At 34.1% G+C, this 23,899-nt stretch overlaps 1 protein-coding gene across 4 annotated transcripts; it reads left to right on the forward strand.

Annotated features, from left to right (window-relative positions):
• LOC143051498 (nose resistant to fluoxetine protein 6-like) lies at nt 1–23,119 on the forward strand. 4 transcript variants are annotated; one of them, XM_076224375.1, is made up of 15 exons: nt 8–472; nt 6,249–6,436; nt 8,250–8,328; nt 9,508–9,601; nt 11,350–11,534; nt 12,322–12,489; nt 13,999–14,095; nt 14,685–14,777; nt 15,449–15,614; nt 17,814–17,893; nt 18,599–18,706; nt 19,512–19,638; nt 20,703–20,892; nt 22,125–22,267; nt 22,893–23,119. In XM_076224375.1, exons 1-15 carry the CDS (start codon nt 67–69, stop codon nt 23,016–23,018), a joined length of 2,250 nt encoding a protein of 749 aa, XP_076080490.1. In that variant the 5' UTR covers nt 8–66; the 3' UTR covers nt 23,019–23,119. The 4 variants fall into 4 exon arrangements, with proteins under 4 accessions (XP_076080493.1, XP_076080492.1, XP_076080490.1 ...); XM_076224376.1 differs by lacking the exon at nt 19,512–19,638 and adding an exon at nt 19,716–19,839; XM_076224378.1 differs by lacking the exons at nt 22,125–22,267; nt 22,893–23,119 and adding an exon at nt 22,019–22,111 and having other exon boundaries at nt 1–472.
• The last annotated feature ends 780 nt before the right edge of the window (nt 23,120–23,899 follow it).

Below are 23,899 nucleotides of genomic sequence, written 5' to 3' on the forward strand. Positions count from 1 at the left end.
ATAAGCGATAGTAATGATATACACTTGTTTGTTTCATAACTAGGACATACCCCGTCAGACTGGGACATGCATTGGATTATTGCTTTAGTGACCATTTCTTTACTGGCAAGAACCGTTCTTCTAGGTGATGCAGACGATATCGAAGATGTCATTGAAACGCGTCAATTGGTCAGATACATTAATTCTTCACCAAAGGAATATGCAAAAATAGCAAAACTCGTAGAAAACGCGGCGAATATAAACGGAATGTTTCGTACGTTGCAAACCGAACAAAGGGAGGAATTCAGGAATGAAAACGTTCCCGCTGTAATGGCAGACAATGTGACAGAAATACCCATGACAACCATTCCGTCTACTAAGCCTACCACAAAGAAACCAAAACCAAAGAAATTTCCAATATCCGAACTATGTGCCAACCATTCGGAGGCATTGAAACAAGGACTTGCAAGACAGGACGTTTGGGCTGTAAGAAGTAAGAAACTGGCATATGTAATAAATAATATTATAATTTTTTTTTCTTTCTATAATTTACTTTTTTTTCTTGTTTTATAAGGGAGCAACCATTTAACTTCAAAAGGGGGTAGGGCTTTATGGCAGAGTCAGAAAATATGTTTCGCGCAAAACAAAAGTTTTTAGTTTTTTGTTTTTCCAACGACAATATTTTACACTATATCAAAGAATGGGAAAATCTGGATTCAGAATATTTTTGGGTGTCTCCTGCTTGACCAAAATTTTATTTAATCAAATTGGGGATCAAAATATTTTTTTAATAGAAAAAAATCACACCCGCCCGACCCCCTTTCCCACCACCAACCCCTCCTTTAGGTTAAATGACCGTTCCCTAATTAGGGACCAATTGTTATATTCACTTAGTAGGTTTCTGCATATGGGTCACGTGATATGGGTACTGTTTAAAAGTATTAGCTTCGAGTTACATTAAGTATATTAGCGATTGAGTGCAAAATTGCGTCATATTGTGGCGATACCAATCATTGCAACGTATTTGTATGCCTTTCAACAGTATATTTTCTGTAAAAGAACAAATATTAAGATTAAACAAGCTAACACCTGACAAGGCTTTTGACTTGGAATGTTGTGCAAATAAACTTCCATTTTATATTTTTAAATACAAGTGTGGACACATATCAGTGTGGAAAGTGTATTTTTAGAAAATATATCACGAAATTAACACTATGCCATTTCCGCTTGTCAATAAGGCCTTACTATGCGTACTTTTATCAGATACGCTCAACCAGAACTATTTGAAATTCAGGGATGTATTGATACCTAAAAACGTGATGCGCATTATGATCAGGAGGGACTTGAAAGTAGCAGAATCATCTTAGAGTTTGCTAAAATTACTCGAGAAAATTAGAAGTTTCTTTCTAGATCTTACTTTTCACAATGTTTTGTTGGTCTCTAGCCATAGCGTTGTCAGCTTTATTTTCGAATTATAAGTTTGAATGTCCCTCTGGTATCTTTCGCCTCTCTTTCAAGTTTGTGAAATGATCTAATGAAATATGTACCCGAAAACGTTTATTTTGTCAAAATCGCTAAATAATAAATACTTATAAGTTCATTATGTACAAAAACTTGTAAACCCAAATGGGTTAGCAAATTCCCACCAAGGGCAAATTTCACAAGCTAATAAGCAGATTGCAATGAAAGGATTCGATAGATACAAAATATGAGGCTATTCAAAAGAGAAAACAAACAGCTGTAACATAAAGTATTAAACATTAAAATTAAAGATAGAGACAGAGAACCCAACGATCACCAATAGACTTGAGGCTCAGAACTTTGGTGAAAGGGTTATAATATTAAGAGAGCGTGTCCTGAGCCCTAACCTTTCAACTGGAAAAGAAACATTCAACAATGAGTACAACCCCTAAAAAAACCCCGAAATTACAAGTGTTAATCAATTCAAACAATTCGACGACTTTATGTACAATAAAACAAAAAACAAAAACAAATATGATATACAGCAACTAACTACAACCACTGAATTACAGGGTCCTGACTTGGGACAATCATATATAAAATGTGAAAGGGTTAACCTTGTTTAGAGGTGCCTTCCAACCCTTCCCTAACCTGCAACTGCTAGTGATATAAAATAGATCAACATAAGAAAAAGTATACAAATCTGTTGAAATGGGCAATGTACAGCAAACGTTTATTGTCGTTGATCAAAATCCTGTAATTTTCGATTTCAATCCAACAAAAATCTTATCTATTAATATTTCTATCATGTTAAACCTCCGAAGCTGACATGATCAAAACTGCCCTGCGATAGTTGGAAAAGGGTGGAATGTAGACAGACGACCTTGCGACATAAAGGTCACAATTACCTTCAAAGACCAATCAAATGTTTACCCCTAGAAATGACCAGGTGACCATAGGTAATTTGACCTACCTTCTGACCATTCATTCCCTTTCAATCAATATTTACTGTTTCGCATCACCACATCACAGCAACAATCGAATAAGGAAACAGCTGTTTAAGTAAAGAAACCCACGTTTGTAGCTATGAGAACGTCTTTAACAATTATCTATATAAAAAAAGAATGTAAAACCAGCTTTATATATACATATACAAAATATTAAAGTTATAATTATAATAATATAATATCTAATAAATATTTACTGCAGAAATCAAAATGATAATCTGAATGAATGTAAACAATTGATAATAATTATTTACTTAAACTTTTGCACTAAACACCTAGCTGATTGTTGATTAATTAATGTGCATGCGCACTTTGAACATTCTGTTCATTAATTACTTATCATTATAGATTATCCTGAATTATTATAATAATGAGGTATTAGAAAAGATACATTTAAAATTCTGTAAATTACTTTTAAACCTGAAATCCTCAACACCAAACTATATGGTTTACGGGGAACTAGGTCGCCATCCGGTTGACATAGATATAAAAATTCGAGCAGTATTATTTTGGGCAAATTTGATATCCGGCAAACAAGCAAAGTTTTCCTGTATATTGTATCAACTTTCTCGCCATATGAATGTTCATTTTAACTTTCAGACTAAATGGATTCTTTTTGTCAAAAAAATATTTCAAGATTGTGGTTTCTCATATATATGGGAAACACAAAATTTTATAGATAAAGATTGGTTAAAAACTGTTATAAAGCAAAGACTGTTAGACCAGTTTCTTCAGAATTGGAATTCTCTAATTCAAAATTCGTCAAAAGCTTTTAACTACAAAATTTTAAAGAAAAACTGGGAATTTGAGGAATATTTTAATATTTTGAACTTTAAAGATGCCGTTGTTCTTCGTCGATTTCGAACGACCAATCACAAATTGCCGATTGAAACAGGAAGGTGGCAACATTTACTGAGAGAAAACCGTATTTCCCATCTATGTAAAAATCGACAAATTGGTGACGAATATCACTATATATTGGAATGTACTTTTTTCGATCAAAAACGTACAGAGTATTTATCCTCCTATGTTGTACAACGACATAATACATTTAAATTTTCGGAACTTATGTCGAGTACACGAAAACCAGTCCTGAAGAAACTTTGTTTATTTATAAAAAATATTAATACTTGTGTTTGTCCTCCTGGCTAGTGACTTCTGTAACATCTCTCCTTGTTTTGTTTTGTATATATTGTAAATAGTTATTGTTGTTATCTCTGTACTGATGTAATGCATTGGCTTTATGAGAATAAAGATATATACAATATGACGTACATAATGCATGCTGGCCATATGTGATATTCTTTTTTACTATAATAGTTTCGATTAGATCATAACAATTTACGAATTCAACTGTTTGAAAAGAAATTATCCCGTTGAGTAAAAGCCAGAATTGGTATCTTTAAAGGAGATGTGACATGATTTTTTTTTTTTTAATTAATCAATTTATATTGGTAAAAAAATCTTTTTTAATTAATTTTTCTTGTCAAAACCTCATTAAACGGACTTTTTATTGTCAAAGAATCCAGCGCTTGTCCTAATCTTTGATTTTTAATTAGATACCGGTCACGTGACTCATACAAATACAGATGTATAGATGACAAAATTAAACACGCTAAAGTATACAATTCAATGTTTGATGTGGTGCACATATGTCCAACTGCAAAACATATCATTGTACGTAAATTATAGTTACATTGACTTTAGGTAAGCCTATAGCAATAAGCTTATCCGTCCGTGCGTCAGTGCATCTGTGTGTCTGTTTTTCACAAATCATTTTCAATCTCTAATTTCAAAACCCTTGTAGTTTGTGACAATGAAACTTGGCATGAAAACACAACACTACTAGCGATGCATGCAAGAAACCCCTACATTGAAGTTGAAGGTCAAACACTTTACTCAACTTAGTCATCCCCATATATTTAGAACAATCGTTTTTGGAAAAAGAAATGGAAAAAAAAACTAAAAAATAAAGAGAATAATAAGATGCTTAAAAGTAAAGAATTACTTAAAAGTTTAAAGAATACAGAATTGAAGTACCCCCTCCCAGCCCAGACCCTGGTGTATATGTGCAAAAAATGTTTCAGGTCAAACTTTTACAGCGGATTCCATTGAGTGTGTAGCCAAAGGTAATATCTATGATTAGCTTGCTAGTTAGCTGAACCATGAAGTCATTGTTAGGTTAGGTAAACTACCCTACTTTAAGAATAGACTAGTCCGACATGAAAACTAATCGATCTGTCTGTTGGACTATGCTACTTCAAAAGGAGGGTAGTATACCTGACCTAATAATGACTTCACGGTTCAGCTAACAAGCAAGCTAACCAAAGATATTACCTAAATGGCTACACATTCAATGGAATCCGCTGTAAAACCCATTGAAGTTTGGGGTTGAGATGTAAATCAGATAAGTTCTGTCTTCCATTGGTAAATGCTTTCTAAATCATTTTACCCATCACAATTTATGAGTTCTCCATATTATTCTTTTCTTACTAATATTTCTATTGCAAAATACCAAAAATGTATCGGTTTTCTATCAAATTTTGTAGTGAAAACCTTTGGACCAACAGTTACACCTTTCGAGAACTCTATATTTTGAAACACATTTTGAAGCTGGAAGTATTGAGCACATGCAAGGGCGGATACGGGTAATTTTTGAAAAAATGTGTGTGTAGTGGTGGTGGTGTGAGATACTTACCCAGGATTAAGGGGGGGATCCAAACATATGTCCCAATTCAAAAGCATTGATCGTGAAAAAGGGGGTCCGACCCCGATCAATCATCCTTGGCGAAAGAAAAGTCTTATTTGGTAACTTTGTTGACTATAATTTTAGTATAAGAAGCAGCCGGTAAACCGTCAGCAAACATTCTTGGTGGAAGAATAGTTTGTTTTGATAAATTTGATGAATTATATACTTTTAGTGATAGATGCAGCCGGTAAACCACCAGCAAATATCCTTGGCGGAGGAATCGTCTGGTTTGATAAATTTGATGAATTATATATTTTTAGTGATAGATGCAGTCGGGAAACCGCCTGCAAACATCCTTGGCGGAGGAATCGTCTGGTTTGATAAATTTGATGAATTATATACTTTTAGTGATAGATGCAGCCGGTAAACCGTCAGAAAACATACTTTTCGGGGGAAAAGTTTGGTTTGATAACTTTGATTATTTTTATACTTTTAGTGATAGATGCAGCCGGCAAACCGCCAGCAAACATTCTTGGCGGGGTAATAGTTTGGTTTGGTAGCTTAAATCCCTTTTATACTTTTAGTGATAGATGCAGCCGGTAAACCGTCAGAAAACATACTTGGCGGGGGAATAGTTTGGTTTGGTAGCTTAAATCCCTTTTATACTTTTAGTGATAGATGCAGCCGATAAACCGTCAGAAAACATACTTGGCGGGGGAATAGTTTGGTTTGATAACTTTGATTATTTTTATACTTTTAGTGATAGATGCAGCCGTCAAACCGCCAGCAAACATTCTTGGCGGGCTAATAGTTTGGTTTGGTAGCTTAAATCCCTTTTATACTTTTAGTGATAGATGCAGCCGGTAAACCGTCAGAAAACATACTTGGCGGGGGAATAGTTTGGTTTGGTAGCTTAAATCCCTTTTATACTTTTAGTGATAGATGCAGCCGGTAAACCGTCAGAAAACATACTTGGCGGGGGAAGAGTTTGGTTTGGTAGCTTAAATCCCTTTTATACTTTTAGTGATAGATGCAGCCGGTAAACCGTCAGAAAACATACTTGGCGGGGGAATAGTTTGGTTTGATAACTTTGATTATTTTTATACTTTTAGTGATAGATGCAGCCGGTAAACCGCCAGCAAACATTCTTGGCGGAGGAATCGTCTGGTTCGGAGATTTCGATGAGTGTGTAGCTATACAGGACGTGGCCACCAATGTTAGCGGCATCAAGTACAGATTTGATGCACAATACTGCAAAGCACGTGTTCCACTGAGAGGACCTCTCAATAATATAATACCCGTAAGTAACAATACTGCAAAGCACGTGTTCCACTGAAGGTACCTCTCAATAATACAATATCCGTAAATAACACTTCTACAAAGCACGTGTTCCACTGAAGGGACTTCTCAATAATATAATATCCGTAAATAACACTACTACAAAGCACGTGTTCCACTGAAGGGAATTCTCAATAATACAATATCCGTAAATAACACTACTACAAAGCACGTGTTCCACTGAAGGGACTTCTCAATAATACAATATCCGTAAATAACACTACTACAAAGCACGTGTTCCACTGAAGGGACTTCTCAATAATACAATATCCGTAAATAACACTACTACAAAGCACGTGTTCCACTGAAGGGAATTCTCAATAATACAATATCCGTAAATAACACTACTACAAAGCACGTGTTCCACTGAAGGGACTTCTTAATAATACAATATCCGTAAATAACACTACTACAAAGCACGTGTTCCACTGAAGGGACTTCTCAATAATACAATATCCGTAAATAACACTACTACAAAGCACGTGTTCCACTGAAGGGAATTCTCAATAATACAATATCCGTAAATAACACTACTACAAAGCACGTGTTCCACTGAATGGACTTCTTAATAATACAATATCCGTAAATAACACTACTACAAAGCACGTGTTCCACTGAAGGGACTTCTCAATAATACAATATCCGTAAATAACACTACTACAAAGCACGTGTTCCACTGAAGGGACTTCTCAATAATACAATATCCGTAAATAACACTACTACAAAGCACGTGTTTCACTGAAGGGACTTCTCAATAATACAATATCCGTAAATAACACTACTATAAAGCACGTGTTCCACTGAAGGGAATAAATACCCGTAATTAACAAAATAAAATACCCGTTACTAGCTTCCACAACCTGGTCCCCACTAGATTTCTCCTTATTTATGTTATGTAATGACATATAGATGATATCTCAAAGGTACCAGGCTTATAATTTGATACATCAGACGCGTGTTTCGTCTACAAATGACGTATCAGTGACGCTAAGATCAAAACAGTTATAAAGCCTATCAAGTATAAGGTTGAAGAGCATTGCGGACCCAAAATTCCGAAAAGTTGTGCCATATTTGGCTAATGTAATATTTGCCTGAGATAAGAAAATCCTTAGTATTTCGAATGATTCATACTTTTGCAAATAGTTTATTAATAAAAATGACCATATACATGATATTCATGTCAAGACTGAAGTGCTGACTACTGGGCAGGTTATACTCTCGGGTACGAAACGTCCACCAGGATAAACCAGGAAAATATAGGACATCAGGTAAAACAATATTAAAGGGTAAAGTTTTACAGCTACAAGTTTACAAACTACCAATGTGTTTGCTATGTGTATTCCAAATAGTTATCAAAGGTACCTTGATGATAATTTAATATACGCCAGACGCGCGTTTCGTCTACATAAGACTCATCATTGACACTCAGATCAAAATAGTTATAAAGCCAAACAAGTACAAAGTTGAAGAGCATTGAGGACCCAAAATTCGAAAAAAAGTTGTACCAAATACGACTAAGGTAATCTATTCCTGGGATAAGAACATCCTTAGTTTTTCGAAAGATTCACAGTTTGGTAAACAGGAAATAAATAATTGACCATATAAATGATATTAATGTCAACATCGAAGTGCTGACTACTCGGCTGGTGATACCCTCGGGGACGAAACGTCCCCCATGAGTACCAAAGTCGCACATGTACTTTTTTTTTAATGTCTCTCAATTTTTCAAAAATATCGCAATTAACACATCCTATTACATTATCTTTCTCTTTCAGGGAAATCCGACAGTTACTCTTGGTGTGTGTGTTCCTGACAGTTGTTCTAAGAAGGACGTACAAAATCTGCTTCGTAAATGTAAGTTGAATTATAACCACTCAAATAATATCGAATCAACCTTAAATGATAACATCCCTTTAACAATGGGCAACTTAACATTAACACGTGCATGGCTTTGATTACAAACAAAATTGACTTCGAATCTTATTCTATAATGAACATTGGTTGAAAGCATGATCTCATATACATTTAATTTTCTTAAAAAAAAATTAAAGCAACCCAAAGATATCTAAGAGAAAATAAAAAACTCATTAGTCTACCAGAGGCCAACAAAATAATGTAAAAAAAACCACACTAAATAACGATGACATATCTTCTCCTTATGACTTACTGTCATGTAATGTTGTCATTTTAATGTTATATTTAACATTGCCATAAAAGCGGGAGGTTTGGCATGCTCCAAAACCAGGTTCAACCCACTATTTTTTTAATTTCCTGTACCAATTAGTCAGGAAAATGGCCATTGTTAAAATATAATTCGTTTCTGTGTTTGTTACATTCTGTTGTGTCGTTGTTCTCCTCGTATATTTGATGCGTTTCCCTCAGTTTTGATTTGTAAATCGGATTTGTTTTTTTCTCAATCGATTTTTGAATTTCGGACAACGGTATACTACTGTTGCCTTTATTTACTAGTATGTGTCAACCAGCTGTTTATGTAACACCCCAATCTTTTATGTGTTCTAATAGATATAAGATAATATGTATTGTACTGAGCTGATTTTTATTGAAGACGTATCAATAGTTTAGTACATTCGTCTAACCATTGCGTTAAATTCAGTGTTGCTGTTTATACTCGTTACTCACAGTCAATTAAACATAATGTTCGGGGTACCGGTGCAAAACCAGTCGAACGATGTAACTGTAAAACAGTTCGATTGTTTTTGCGCATGCAAATTACATACTTTTCAAATAAAAACTTTTAAAATCCTACTGTGGATTCATTTCGAGGTTTAACATTTTTTAAGTATTGCGAAGATAGTTTTCGAGAATACTAAGTTTTAGGGTTTAAAATATCATCATGCGGGAGGGAACTAAATGTTCGATTTATCTATGCTCGGTAAATATATAACATTAATAAACAATGAGTAATGATCTTCAGGCCAGTTGAAAAAAAAACAATAGTATTACAATACGTAAACCAAGCTACACAAATATATCATCTTTTCAAAATGTTTAACGATTGCTTCTGTTATTTAGTTTTATATGAGAATGTATCAACCGAATTGACAGCCAGTATACAGACATGCGTAGAAACAGATATACCATACGATACCAGGGCTGAAATAGTACTGTAAGTATACAGACCTGTGTAGAAACAAACATACCATACGATACAAGGGCTGAAATAGTACTGTAAGTATACAGACCTGTGTAGAAACAGACATACCATACGATACAACGGCTGAAATAGTACTGTAAGTATACAGACCTGCGTAGAAACAGACATACCATACGATACAAGGGCTGAAATAGTACTGTAAGTATACAGACATGCGTAGAAACAGATATACCATACGATACCAGGGCTGAAATAGTACTGTAAGTATACAGACATGCGTAGAAACAGATATACCATACGATACCAGGGCTGAAATAGTACTGTAAGTATACAGACCTGTGTAGAAACAGACATACCATACGATACAAGGGCTGAAATAGTACTGTAAGTATATAGACCTGTGTAGAAACAGACATACCATACGATACAAGGGCTGAAATAGAACTGTAAGTATACAGACCTGCGTAGAAACAGACATACCATACGATACAAGGGCTGAAATAGTACTGTAAGTACACAGACATGCGTAGAAACAGATATACCATACGATACAAGGGCTGAAATAGTACTGTAAGTACACAGACCTGCGTAGAAACAGACATACCATACGATACAAGGGCTGAAATAGTACTGTAAGTATACAGACCTGCGTAGAAACAGACATACCATACGATACAAGGGCTGAAATAGTACTGTAAGTATACAGACCTGTGTAGAAACAGACATACCATACGATACAAGGGCTGAAATAGTACTGTAAGTATACGACCTGCGTAGAAACAGATATACCATACGATACAAGGGCTGAAATAGTACTGTAAGTATACAGACATGCGTAGAAACAGACATACCATACGATACCAGGGCTGAAATAGTACTGTAAGTATACAGACCTGCGTAGAAACAGACATACCATACGATACAAGGGCTGAAATAGTACTGTAAGTATACAGACCTGCGTAGAAACAGACATACCATACGATACCAGGGCTGAAATAGCACTGTAAGTATACAGACCTGCGTAGAAACAGACATACCATACGATACAAGGGCTGAAATAGTACTGTCAGTATACGACCTGCGTCGAAACAGATATACCATACGATACAAGGGCTGAAATAGTACTGTAAGTATACAGACATGCGTAGAAACAGACATACCATACGATACCAGGGCTGAAATAGTACTGTAAGTATACAGACCTGCGTAGAAACAGACATACCATACGATACAAGGGCTGAAATAGTACTGTAAGTATACAGACCTGCGTAGAAACAGACATACCATACGATACCAGGGCTGAAATAGCACTGTAAGTATACAGACCTGCGTAGAAACAGACATACCATACAATACAAGGGCTGAAATAGTACTGTAAGTTTTTGATTTTTAATGTAACAACAGATATTGATTGTATAAATTATCAAATCACGAAAAAGAGCTTTCAAACAAGACTTTGACAAATTCCATATACTTATTCACGCAAAGTAGTATTTGCAGAAAAAAAACCACTCATTTTACACAAGGACCCAAAAAGATGAAACTTCCAATTAAAATTAGCCATGGCGTTGTCAGTTTGTTTTGGATTTATGAGTTTGACTGTCCCTTTGGTATCTTTCGTCCCTCTTTTACTAATTATTTGTTTACCATAAAGAGTTTCCTTTCTATATTTTAGGACGACCAAAGTATTTCAAATTTTAATTAAGATTCATTTGAAGTTATACATTGATGTTTTAATAATTGAGACAAATGTTTTTCAGGGTAGTGATTGGACTATTTATCGCCGCCATGCTACTCGGAACCGGATATGACCTCATTGTTATACAATGGCCAAAATGGCGACACATAGAAGAAATCACCTCTAGTGAGGAGATCGCAATCGAAGCAAGTGAAAAACAGCAATTGATTGAAAACACAAAATCACGGATCAAAGAATATCAGCCTGGTATTACAAACTAAATTATAAGGTTCTTTACTATATTATAAGTCATGTATTAATTGTGAAAAGGGACTGTGAAAATGGACGAAGTCCGTATAATGATTTTATTTTCATTTTGTTGTTGTCATTATATGGTAATCAGATATTCGAATTTCCGAGTTTTTTTAGTTTAAGTTGATAGAATAGGGATTTTTATATTGATTGTTTGCTTCACGTCATATTTTACTGTTATTGAGAACTTCTTCCTTATATTAATATTTATTTTAGTATATATATGTAGACATCATTATTTTTAATACAATTGTTATGGGTTCGTATGGCGGGAGATGCATACACGTCAGAATGCGCTCACCCTACCGATGGACTCGTTCTCGCTCCTGTAAGACTTCATTTTACGGTAGATTATGTTTTAGATTGATTTATGATATTAGATCATTGGTAAAATAAATAAATGTTTTTTTTTCTGTAGTTGAATTAATAAGTATTTCACTATTTGGGATGTAAGAGCTTTTCATTCTTTAAACATATCGTTGGTCACTTTTTGAAGATAAATGAAAACAGAATACTCCAAATATTATATCAAACATTATTTGTATTTAAGAAAAATATCTTCGACAGTTTCTTAAAACAACATACTTAGCATATGTTGAGGTATTCCAGGGAAGCTGCTGTTATCCTTCTCAGTGAACTCTACTGGTTCTAAAAATCACTTCTTTTTACAAGTATTCCAGGGAAGCTGCTGTTATCCGTCTCAGTGTACTCTACTGGTTCTAAAAATCACTTCTTTTCACAGGTATTCCAGGGAAGCTGCTTTTATCCTTTTCAATGTATACTAATGGTTCTAAAATTCTCGATACAAAACAAGGAAAAGGAGTTATAACATGTATTAATGGAATCCGATTCCTGTCTATGACGTGGGTCATCATTGGCCATGCATTCAGTGCACCTAATAATATTGCAGGTAAATAGACTACTAGAAAAAAATCCTGCCCTCCGAGGAAACTTCCAAATGGAAAGTATCTATCAAATGGCAAAATCAAATGCTCAAAAATATCAAACGAATGGATAACACCTACTGTCGTAATAATTATGTTGCAAATAAACTCATCATAGATACCAGGACTAAATTTTGTATATACGTCAGACTCGCTTTTCGTCTACAAAAGACTCATAAGTGACGCTCGAATCCAAAAAAGTTAAAAAGGCCAAATAAAGTGAGAAGTTGAAGAGCATAAAGGACCAAAATTCCGAAAAGTTTTGCCAAATCCAGCTAAGGTAGAAAAGCCTTTAGTATTTCAAAAATTCTAAATTTTGTAAACAGTTAATTTATAAATATAACCATATCAATGATAATTCATGTCAGCACAAAAAGTGTTGACTACTGGGCTGGGTAACCCTCGGGGAAATTAATCTCCACCAGCAGTGGCATAGACCCAGTGCATGGTTGTAAATAAACTCATCATAGATACCAGGACTAAATTTTGTATATACGCCAGACGCGCGTTTCGTCTACAAAAGACTCATCAATATAAATTCATGAAAATGGAGTTGTTAGGGATATTATATACTAGGAATATTTTATTGTAGAAATTATTTAGAGTATAATGACATATTATCTTTTTATACGAATATGTTGATTATACACTATATACCATTTCGATTGTTTTTTCCTTATTTCTTAAACATATTAAACCGATCAATTAACCAATGAAAACATTTGGTGTATTGTTTACTAATGTTTGTCCTTTCTTCATTTTTCGTTATATGAACGCATTAGAATGGGTACTGTTTATGTCCTTATACCAGATATACGATATCATTTTTTATCTTACCTCCTATACATTTCCAGGAATATGATTGGTTAAAAGCGTCCGCGTGCAAACCGTGTATATTTGATATTAGATTAGTAGGGAGGCGGGGCTTATCTCATACACGGTTAGTAGTGGAGTTACGTCCCTTTATATGCCTTATTAGGTTAGAATGGGGCGGGGCTTATTTCATACACGGTTAGTAATGGTGTTATGTCCCTTTATAAAAAACAAAACGGTACTGAGAAAAAATCTTAAAAGTTCCAACAGACGAAGAAATTGATCATTGAGATTGAAATAAATTCATAAAACACATTTAAACCTTACAAGTCGTTATTGTTGGCATAACGATAGGATCAATGGAAGTATTTTCTTAGTGCTAACAGTATTGAAGACTTGCTCATTTTGAGAATCACTAGTCTTAATTTCACACGTTAAGATAGTCGGTAAGATAAATTCGTTACATAGTGTGCTAGTAACGTAATACGGTATATATGGGGTCAGTAAATTCCATATGGGGATTCGAGCTTCGCTCTCACCCCATATGGAATTTACTGACCCCATATATACCGTATTAGGTCACTAGCACACTATGTAACTAATAATACCTTCCAATACGATGACAAAATAGTAAAACATATCGTTATGCATTTTCATTTCAGATAATATTGCAGAATTTATGCCACGCATGCTCAAACGATGGACATTTATGGCCGTTTGTAATGCATATGTGTCCGTCGATTCCTTTTTCACCTTAAGGTAAATATACAAAACTTATAAAACAAGAAGTAAAAGATGAAAGTGTCGTACCTTGTAGATGTTAAAAATTCCGTTACAGTAATATCACCTACTGACTGTGCGAGGGCTGTATAGCCAGTCAAGGTCGTTAAAAACTTCAATCATCACTACGCATTTTGAATTAAATCATGTTCTATATACTAAGCGTGCATTCCCGGTATAAAATTTTGTCATTATAAAGCACACATGTTTTCTAGGTGAAAATAAACTTTTTTTTTATACTTGTTAAATTTTCCATGGGCTGAGCCATTACAGCGGAGATAATTGATATTGTAACTCCATACGATTACAAAGACTAGACAAATCTGAGGAGGCAAAAGTTAAGCTTCATACTACGTAGTAACATTCAAATGCTCTCAAGTTTAAAACTAGTGTACATGAAGTTAATTTTTAAACATAAACATTATCTGAAAAAAAGCAACGGACAAAAAGCAAAAGTGTCGGACAAAAAACAAAATTATCGGACAAAAAGCAAAAGCGGACAAAAAGCAAATTGCGGACAAAAAGCATCGTATCAATCGCTACATTATGATTTTTCTTCATATTGTAGTGGACTTTTATTGACATATTTGGTTATGAAAGAACTGGATAAAAACAAAGGACGTCTAAAGTGGTTCATGTTTTATTTTCATCGATTTTGGAGGTAAAATATTTATTATAATGTTAATGTTAAGAAAATAGTGACACACTTTCTGTGTACACCAACATCCTTAAAGTGTATACATTTTTAAAAATCGTGGTGTTTTATGACTTTTTGTCGTAATATACAAACGCTTTTGAAGTTTTTCACTTAAAGAAGGAAGTTTGAACAAAATGTTAAATAGAGAAACTACTAGTTTATGTCATAGAAACCTCCCAATGATGTTATTTGGTTGACTTATAAACCTGTGTTATATTTTCGAGTTCAAGAAAGCAATACTTTTGTAGTCGCCTTATAATTCTTTTCATTTTGAGATTTGCATTTGTTTCTTCATTGTGTATTTTGAATAATATGCTAAAGCGATGTGTAAAAACTCATTAAAATTGAGAAAGGAAATGGGGAATGTGTCAAAGCGACAACAACCCGACCATAGAACAGACAACAGCCGAAGGCCACCAATGGGTCTTCAATTTAGTGAGAAACTCCCGCACCCGAAGGCGTCCCTCAGATGGCCCATACACAATTATGTATATTAGTTCAGTGATACTAAACTCCGAATTATACACTAGAAATACAATCAAAAAATCATACAAGACTAACAAAGGCCAGAGGCTCCTGACTTTGGACATAAATCAATATTTCACATGTTTCGATTTGCTTATTATGCTATACAGGTTAACGCCTCCTTATATGTTGGTAATCATGGTATCTGTATCCCTGTTCCACTATACTGGTACTGGACCAAACTGGCCAACAGGGGGAATAGACAAAGGTTGCGAGAAGGGATGGTGGTACAATCTGTTGTATATCAATAACTTTGTAGAGGACAATAAGAAGAAGGTATGCATTATAAGAAGGGAGGATGGTACAATCTTCTGAATATCAATAACTTTGCAGAGGGCAACAAGAAGAAGGTATGCATTATAAGAAGGGATGATGGTACAATCTTCTGTATATCAATAACTTTGTAGAGGACAACAAGAAGAAGGTATGTATTATAAGAAGGGATGGTGGTACAATCTTCTGTATTCAATAACTTTGTAGAGGACAACAAGAAGAAGGTATGCATTATAAGAAGGGATGGTTGTACGATCTTCTGTATTCAATAACTTTGTAGAGGACAACAAGAAGAAGGTATGTATTATAAGAAGGGATGGTGGTACAATCTTCTGTATTCAATAACTTTGTAGAGGACAACAAGAAGAAGTTATGCATTATAAGAAGGGATGGTTGTACGATCTTCTGTATTCAATAACTTTGTAGAGGACAACAAGAAGAAGGTATGCATTATAAGAAGGGATGGTGGTACAATCTTCTGTATATCAATAACTTTGTAGAGGACAATACGAAGAAGGTATGCATTATAAGAAGGGATGGTGGTACAATCTTCTGTATATCAATAACTTTGTAGAGAACAATAAGAAGAAGGTATGTGAGAAGGGATGGTGGTACCAATCTTCTGTATATCAATAACTTTGTAGAGGACAATACGAAGAAGGTATGCATTATAAGAAGGGATGGTGGTACAATCTTCTGTATATCAATAACTTTGTAGAGAACAATAAGAAGAAGGTATGTGAGAAGGGATAGTGGTACAATTTTCTGTATATCAATAACTTTGTAGAGGACAATGAGAAGAAGGTATGTGAGAAGGGATGGTGGTACAATCTTCTGTATATCAATAACTTTGTAGAGGACAATAAGAAGAAGGTATGCATTATAAGAACGTAAACGGTAACAATTTTGCTGCATCGGATGGGCATTCCGACAATCAATGTCTCTTAAGACATTTGTGGTCGCGTCTAAGTGATTTGACAAAGTAAAAATGTCGTGCTATAAATGTATCACTGTTCAAACTAAAATTATATCCAGTAGTGCCACTACTGTGATTTTCAAAATACAAGAATCCATAGAAATTACCACAATAAGGGGAAAAAACTCAAACTCAAACAATAAAATTATAGTTCAATATGTTCATCGCACGTCTCGTTTGCATAAGAATAAATTTGTAGCTTTCAAATAAAAAAAAAACTTAGAGAATTCTTTGAACGTACCTAAGCAACTGAGATACGTGAACGAAACATACACAGGCGGATGGAATTAAGTAGGCGAAGTCAATAGGAATAGTAATTGTATCGATTGAGTGGTAGTTAATGCAAAATAAAACAAAAATACTAAAATCTGAGGAGTTAATAAAAAGCACAGTTCATTTTCTGTATTAAACCTAGACAGTAATTATGGAAGCTAGATGATTCTTTTCTCTACAAAGACTTGCATACGACAAAACAATCTTTCAAAAGATACTTAACAAATAAAAATCTTTGAAAAAGGGGCACTAGCTGCCAAATTCATGTCCACCGATTTGACTCATATTCTTATATTTTATTTATAACAATGTTAAACATTTTTCCAAACTATCAAAAGTATAAAATAAACAATTAACATTACATGGTCTCAATAAGATGTAGCTTCGTTTCGTGTGATTTTTAGCCAAGACGCCATCTTATTAACTATCGAGTTGACCTTCTATGACCATATAAGCGATGTAAACATAAACATAGATATGAATAGATTAAGCAACTCGTGCATTTGTATTTTTATAGGTACGTTAAATTTTGTATTGTAGATTAAAAAAATATGTTTATCGTAGTTTTTACCTTTATAAGAATGTTTGTGTGTGTGGATCGAATCAGTTAATCAAATTATTTACCTAGTTTCACTTTCAATGTTGACATTATTTTCCTTAAATACCCGTTCACGGACAATGCATGTGTTATTCTATCTCTTTCTATGGGATTAAACTGGAGTTCACATGAATACGGATTTAATGAGGTCAACTTATTCACTTGCAAGTGAATAAGTCATTATCAATGTTTATTAGTTTAATTTGACAAAATTGAACCATTTTAAATGATAAAAGAAAATTATGTCTTCACTATTTCACTTTCATCAATGATTGAACAAAAAAAATCATACTTTTGATTTTTTATATATCTCGTAGCTGGTGTCCCTTTAAAATAAAAATGATTGTTATTGCAGTGTTTTGGAGTTGCATGGTACTTGGCGAACGATATGCAGTTCTATATCCTTAGTCCACTCATACTTCTACCATTATACCAGTAAGTGTATTCATTATTAATGACATTAATGTAGTATAAATCCCACCGGTAGTTGGAAATGCAATAACATTAACGGTACCAATTTTTCTGCACCAAATGCGCATTTCGACAATACATGACTCTTCAGTGATGCTCGTGGCCAAAATATGTAAAATCCAAAGCTTATATAAAAGATGAAGAGCTATAATCCAAAAGTTCCAAAACGTATAGCCAAATCCGTGAAAGGAATCAGAGCTTTGAATGAGGGAGATACATTCCTTAATTTATAATAATTTTTAACATTTTGTAACAGAAAATTTAATAACACAAAAAGTCCGTATTTTCATGCAAGTACCAGAGTACTGGCTACTGGGCTGGTGATACCCTCAAAGTTCATGATATGTCCATCAGTAGTACTAGTAACAATATATCACATCAATTAAGATTACAAGCGACTGCTCTTATGCGTTATAACATCATATATAAGGACAACAACAGTACTACACTGTTCATTTCATAAATCAAATAAAAATCCGTGTAACAAACTAAATCCAAGTGAAAAACGTCAACTATAAGAGGTAAACAACGGAACAACAGAAACACTAAAGTAAACAAAAACCAAACGTCAACATCCATAGAAACGCACTCTAGATAACAACTGCCATATTCCTGACGACATTTTTTTGTAATTCCTGTATGTATTATTTTATCATTGGTACATTCCAGCTTCCATTTACTTGGTGTGGGTATTTTGATGGTGTTCCTGGTAGGTACTACGATAACAACAGGAGTTATATCAACTCATTATGATATTCCCGCCAATAATTTTGACGCGTAAGTTTTGTTTTCTTTTATCTATTTTAATAGAATCATACATTCTATATATCTATTTATATTCTGGTTTGTTGTAAATTTTAATTCACACAGTTAAATATTTGAAAGGTATATAAAAAATGTATATAGATATAGGAAGATGTGGTGTAAGTGCCAGTGAGACAACTCTCCATCCAAATAACAATTTTAAAAAAGTAAACCATAATAGGTCAATGTACGGCCTTCAACACGGAGCCTTGGCTCACACCGAACAACAAGCTATAAAGGGCCCCAAAATTACTAGTGTAAAACTATTCAAACCGGAAAACCAACGGTCTAATCTATATAAAAAAAAACGAGTAACACGTATAAATTACATAAACAAACGACAACTACTGTACATAGCTTATAATAATCAGTTTAGAAGTAAACAGTACCAAATGGTCTTTGATAAACGTTGACAGTGGAATATTTGTTAAATTTATCACAGAAGATATATAACCCGAAAGGCTGATATATGAGTGTTAATCTTAATTAAGAGCTTTATTTTGTATACGATTGCTTTTGATTGAAAGATATGTAAATAAACTCATCATAGATACCAGGACTAAATTTTATATATACGCCAGACGCGCGTTTCGTCTACAAAAGACTCATCAGTGACGCTGGAATCCAAAACAGTTAAAAAGGCCAAATAAAGTACGAAGTTGAAGAGCATTGAGGACCAAAATTTTCAAAATTCATGACTTCGATTTCGGATACCGTAAGCGACTCAGATGTACGGTAAAACTAAAATTGATGTAATCTCTTTTAAAAATTTATTTAGAGGTAATAGCAAAGACTGGTTCCCAAAAATCTACATTAAACCATACTGCAGAATGGGTCCCTACTTAGTGGGAATGTATGCCGGGTATCTACTATATAAAACCAACTGTAGACTTCAAATAAATAGGGTATGTTTATTCAGGGTATGTTATATATAAGAAAGGGTAAGTCCTCCACCATGTAATATCTTACTATTCATGTTTAGTGGAGACGCTACACATTGGAAGAAACTGTACGTTAAACCCTACTGTAGAATAGGACCTTACCTGGTTGGCATGTATGCTGGTTACATACTATATAGAACCAATTGTAAAGTTCACATCAATAGGGTAAGTTTGCATTGGCTAATGAAGATAATTATCTGCTATTCTATTGCAATTCCTATGGAACGATAATTTCCTTTAAACGTGTACAAAGATTTTGAAGGGTTAGATTCCACGGTCTACTTTTCAGTAACTAAGTTTAGCCCCCGTTTTGAATTCCGATTTTTTTTAGTACTGATAATATCCTATATAATACCAATTTGAAAGATATTACAAATAGGGAAAACACTGGACGTTAAGCAACCAACAATTGATCAATCAAATAGGGTAAATTTCATTGGCTCATACATATGATTATCTGCTTTCGGCCTATTTGGTTTGTAAATGTCAACGCTTTGTTAGAAAAGATGCACAAAGGTAGTTCTCTATCATTTTCTTTCATCAGCTTTAAAAACATACTTTTATCTTAACTAAGTACGGACTTATTATACAGGGCAAGATAAGGCCCTAAAGAAATTTACTTCTTTAATATTAGAGAACGAGTTAACTATTGGAAAATGTAGTAGAAAGTAAAATCACAAAAATACTGAACTCAGAGAAAAAAATCAAAGCGGAAAAGTCCCTAATCAAATTGGCAAAACCGAAAGCGATGTAGTAGATCAAACTTGTAAACATGCATCACAAACATAAAACACAACTGACTTAACAAAAATAAACAGACAAACAAATTAATCAAATAAAGATGAGAACAAAAAAAGATCTCAGTAAGCAAGTCGATTCATAACTCAAATTATGAAATTCATACGCGTCTGGCGTACTAATTTATTACCCTGGTACCTTTGATTACTTTTTAAAGCCCATATTCGCTGCAACGTATTTGCACTGATAACAATTCAGTTAATGAAATTTCTTTTTTCCTTCTGATTTAGTATCTGAATTTGGCGATCTGGTCAGCGGCTATAGGCACCGGAATGGCGATTGTTTACGGGTTATACGATGACATCAATAGTGAAACACCGCTTCCAACATCTGTAGCAGCTTTTTACAACGCTGTACACAGAACAGCATGGGGCCTCTGTATTTCGTGGGTTATTTTTGCCTGTGCAACTGGAAATGGAGGTACTGTAAAGCATGACAAACCTTGTTGACGTGAACATTTGAAAACTAGTTTAAAAATTATGATCATTTACATTTTCCCTGCCATTACTTGTAACTTTACTAATATATAAAAAAAAATAAGGAGAGGTGTAGTATGATTGCAAATGAGACAACTATCCACCAACTTTTATCGGCCCGTTGAACTTTATCTAAAAGTGTTTACACATGTTACATGCGTCGTTTTAAAGGAAGTTAAAATAACAAAAATACCGATCTCGGAGGAAAGTTCAAAACGGAAAGGCCCTAATCAAATGGCAAAATCAAAAGCTCAAACAACTCAAACAAATGGATAACAACTGTCATATTCCTACCTTGGTTCTGACATTTTCTTATGAAGAATACGAAAATGGTGCATTGAACCTAGTTTTATAGCTAGCTAATCATCTGAACTGTATGACAGTCGAATAATAGATTCTTCTGATCTTATCTTGCTTATATACATCATTTTTGTACTAGTGTGGTATATACTAATATTTAATAGTTGGCTGACATACATTGCTTATCTGGTTAACATGATGACATATGTGTTTTATGTTATATAGGATTTATCAACACCATCTTGTCATGGAAAGCTTTTATCCCCCTGAGTCGGCTGACATAACTGGCTTATCTGGTCCACATGATCACATACATGTATGTGTTTTATATTTAATAGGATTTATTAACACCATCTTGTCATGGAAAGCTTTTATCCCCTAGGTCGGCTGACATACATGGCTTTTCTGGTCCACATGATGACATATTTTTTTTATGTTTAATAAGATTTATCTACACCATCTTGTCATGGAAAGCTTTTATCCTCCTGATTCGACTGACATGCATGGCTTATCTGGTCCACATGATGATATGTATGTTTTATGTTTAATAGGATTTATTAACACCATTTTGTCATGGAAAGCTTTCATCCCCCCGAGTCGTCTTACGTACATGGCTTATCTGGTCCACATGATGATATGTATGTTTTATGTTTAATAGGATTCATTAATACCATTTTGTCATGGAAAGCTTTCATCCCCCCCCCCCGAGTCGTTTTACGTACATTGCTTATCTGGTCCACATGATGATATATATGTTTTATGTTTAATAGGATTCATTAACACCATTTTGTCATGGAAAGCTTCATCCCCCTGAGTCGTCTTACGTACATGGCTTATCTGGTCCACATGATGATATGTATGTTTTATGTTTAATAGGATTCATTAATACCATTTTGTCATGGAAAGCTTTCATCCCCCTGAGTCGTCTTACGTACATGGCTTATCTGGTCCACATGATGATACTCAACCATTGGAAGTACTCACAGACGAAAACAATACACTTGTCTGATAGTGAATACGTGAGTATAACTTAATGCAATAGTAGTATACAGCTGTAACTGAAACATATGTTAGTCACAAACCATAACTGAGGGAAACCAAAAGGAACAACAAATACACTGAACTGCTGCAAAAAGAAACGCCAGCATACATAGAAACAGACAAAGTGATAACAAATGCGAAATTCCTGACTTGGTAAAGAACATTTTAAGAAAAATGGTGGCTTAAACCTGGTTTATGGATAGCCAAACCTCCGGCTGAAATGGCAAAGTTAAAAGATATCGGTAAAATGACATCACTACGTGTAAAAAAATACAGCACAAATAGAACACACAGAACAGAGAAACGCACAAGTAAATAATCTTGAACGAAGAGAAGTATACAATACCATGGTCATTAAGGTAAACGACGAAAAGATAAATGTATAACATAAGATTATGTGTATATTTTGTTATATTTTCTTTCATCTTTGCTGTTCAATGCACAGAGGTAGTGTAAAAATTGCATTTATCCTATTGGTATCATATATGCACTGTAATTATAATGCTTATTTTGATATTGCTGTTTATATCACTGTTGAACATCAAGTTATTTTCTGGTATAAAATGAACACATACGACAAAATCGGTTTGTTTTGTTTTACAGATTTACGAGATTGTTGGACATATTGTGTTGTCGTTTATGGCCGCTTTTGTGACGTCATTAGCGTTTGAGTCACCAATGTTAGGACTTGAAAGTGTTATATTTAGGAGGAAACAAAACAAAAGATAACAATGTGTCAGATAGGAACAGTGTTTTAAAAAACTATTTACATGATTATGAAAATTGTATGTTTTTTGTCAATAATTTTTAAAATAAACATTTAAATGCCAGCCTTGATATATTTGTAAATTGATAGAACTTGTATGACAAACAATGTTTACCCTGAACTGACAATGGTATCACCGAGGTATTTTATTTGTCTGAAAAAACTTAAATGTAAAAAAAAAAAGAAGATGTTGTATGATTGCCAATGAGACAACTCTGCACAAGACACTAAAATGAGATATGCATTATCATCTATATATAGATATGTCACTGTCGGCCTTCAACTATATAAGCAAAGCTCATACCGCATAGCCAGCTATAAAAGGTCCCGAAATGATAAATGTAAAACAATGCAAATGAGAAAACTAACGACCTAATCAATGTACAAAAAATGAACGAGAAAAAAAACATGTAACACAGCAACAAACGACAACCACTGAGTTACAGGCTCCTTGTTTGGAACAGACACATACATTAAAAGTCTCTATATTATCTTTCTGAAACTATTTTTGAATGGTTAATTTCTCATGGATGCACGTGGTGATAAATGTTCCGAAAGATTAATGGTAGCTGGAAATGAATCTAAAGTACTTCTCTTTTATTTTTCCAATCTGCAGAATGTAATGTATTTTAGCATTACTATATCTGATAAACTGTTTTCACCTTAATAAATCTATGCGCTTACTAAAATGATGAAATATGCAATGCCATTTCGGTCAAACGCGCTTTTTTTGTGATACTAGTTTACCTTTTTGGAGCATTCTTAAAGACGAATGTTTGAAAGTTAAGGTCCGAAATAGTGGACGAGCGATATGTCCAAATATATATAGATATAATAACAAGAG

Source organism: Mytilus galloprovincialis, chromosome 11 (assembly GCF_965363235.1).
Source record: "Mytilus galloprovincialis chromosome 11, xbMytGall1.hap1.1, whole genome shotgun sequence".
Classification (NCBI taxonomy): domain Eukaryota; kingdom Metazoa; phylum Mollusca; class Bivalvia; order Mytilida; family Mytilidae; genus Mytilus; species Mytilus galloprovincialis.

Excerpts from the sequence above, each read along its gene's own strand:
- LOC143051498 (XM_076224375.1), top strand. The coding sequence starts at position 67 with ATGCATTGGATTATTGCTTTAGTGACCATTTCTTTACTGGCAAGAACC. Across the intron at positions 6,437-8,249 it reads CTCTCAATAATATAATACCC|GGAAATCCGACAGTTACTCT; the intron begins GTAAGTAACAAT and ends TTTCTCTTTCAG. Across the intron at positions 17,894-18,598 it reads ATACTTCTACCATTATACCA|CTTCCATTTACTTGGTGTGG; the intron begins GTAAGTGTATTC and ends GGTACATTCCAG.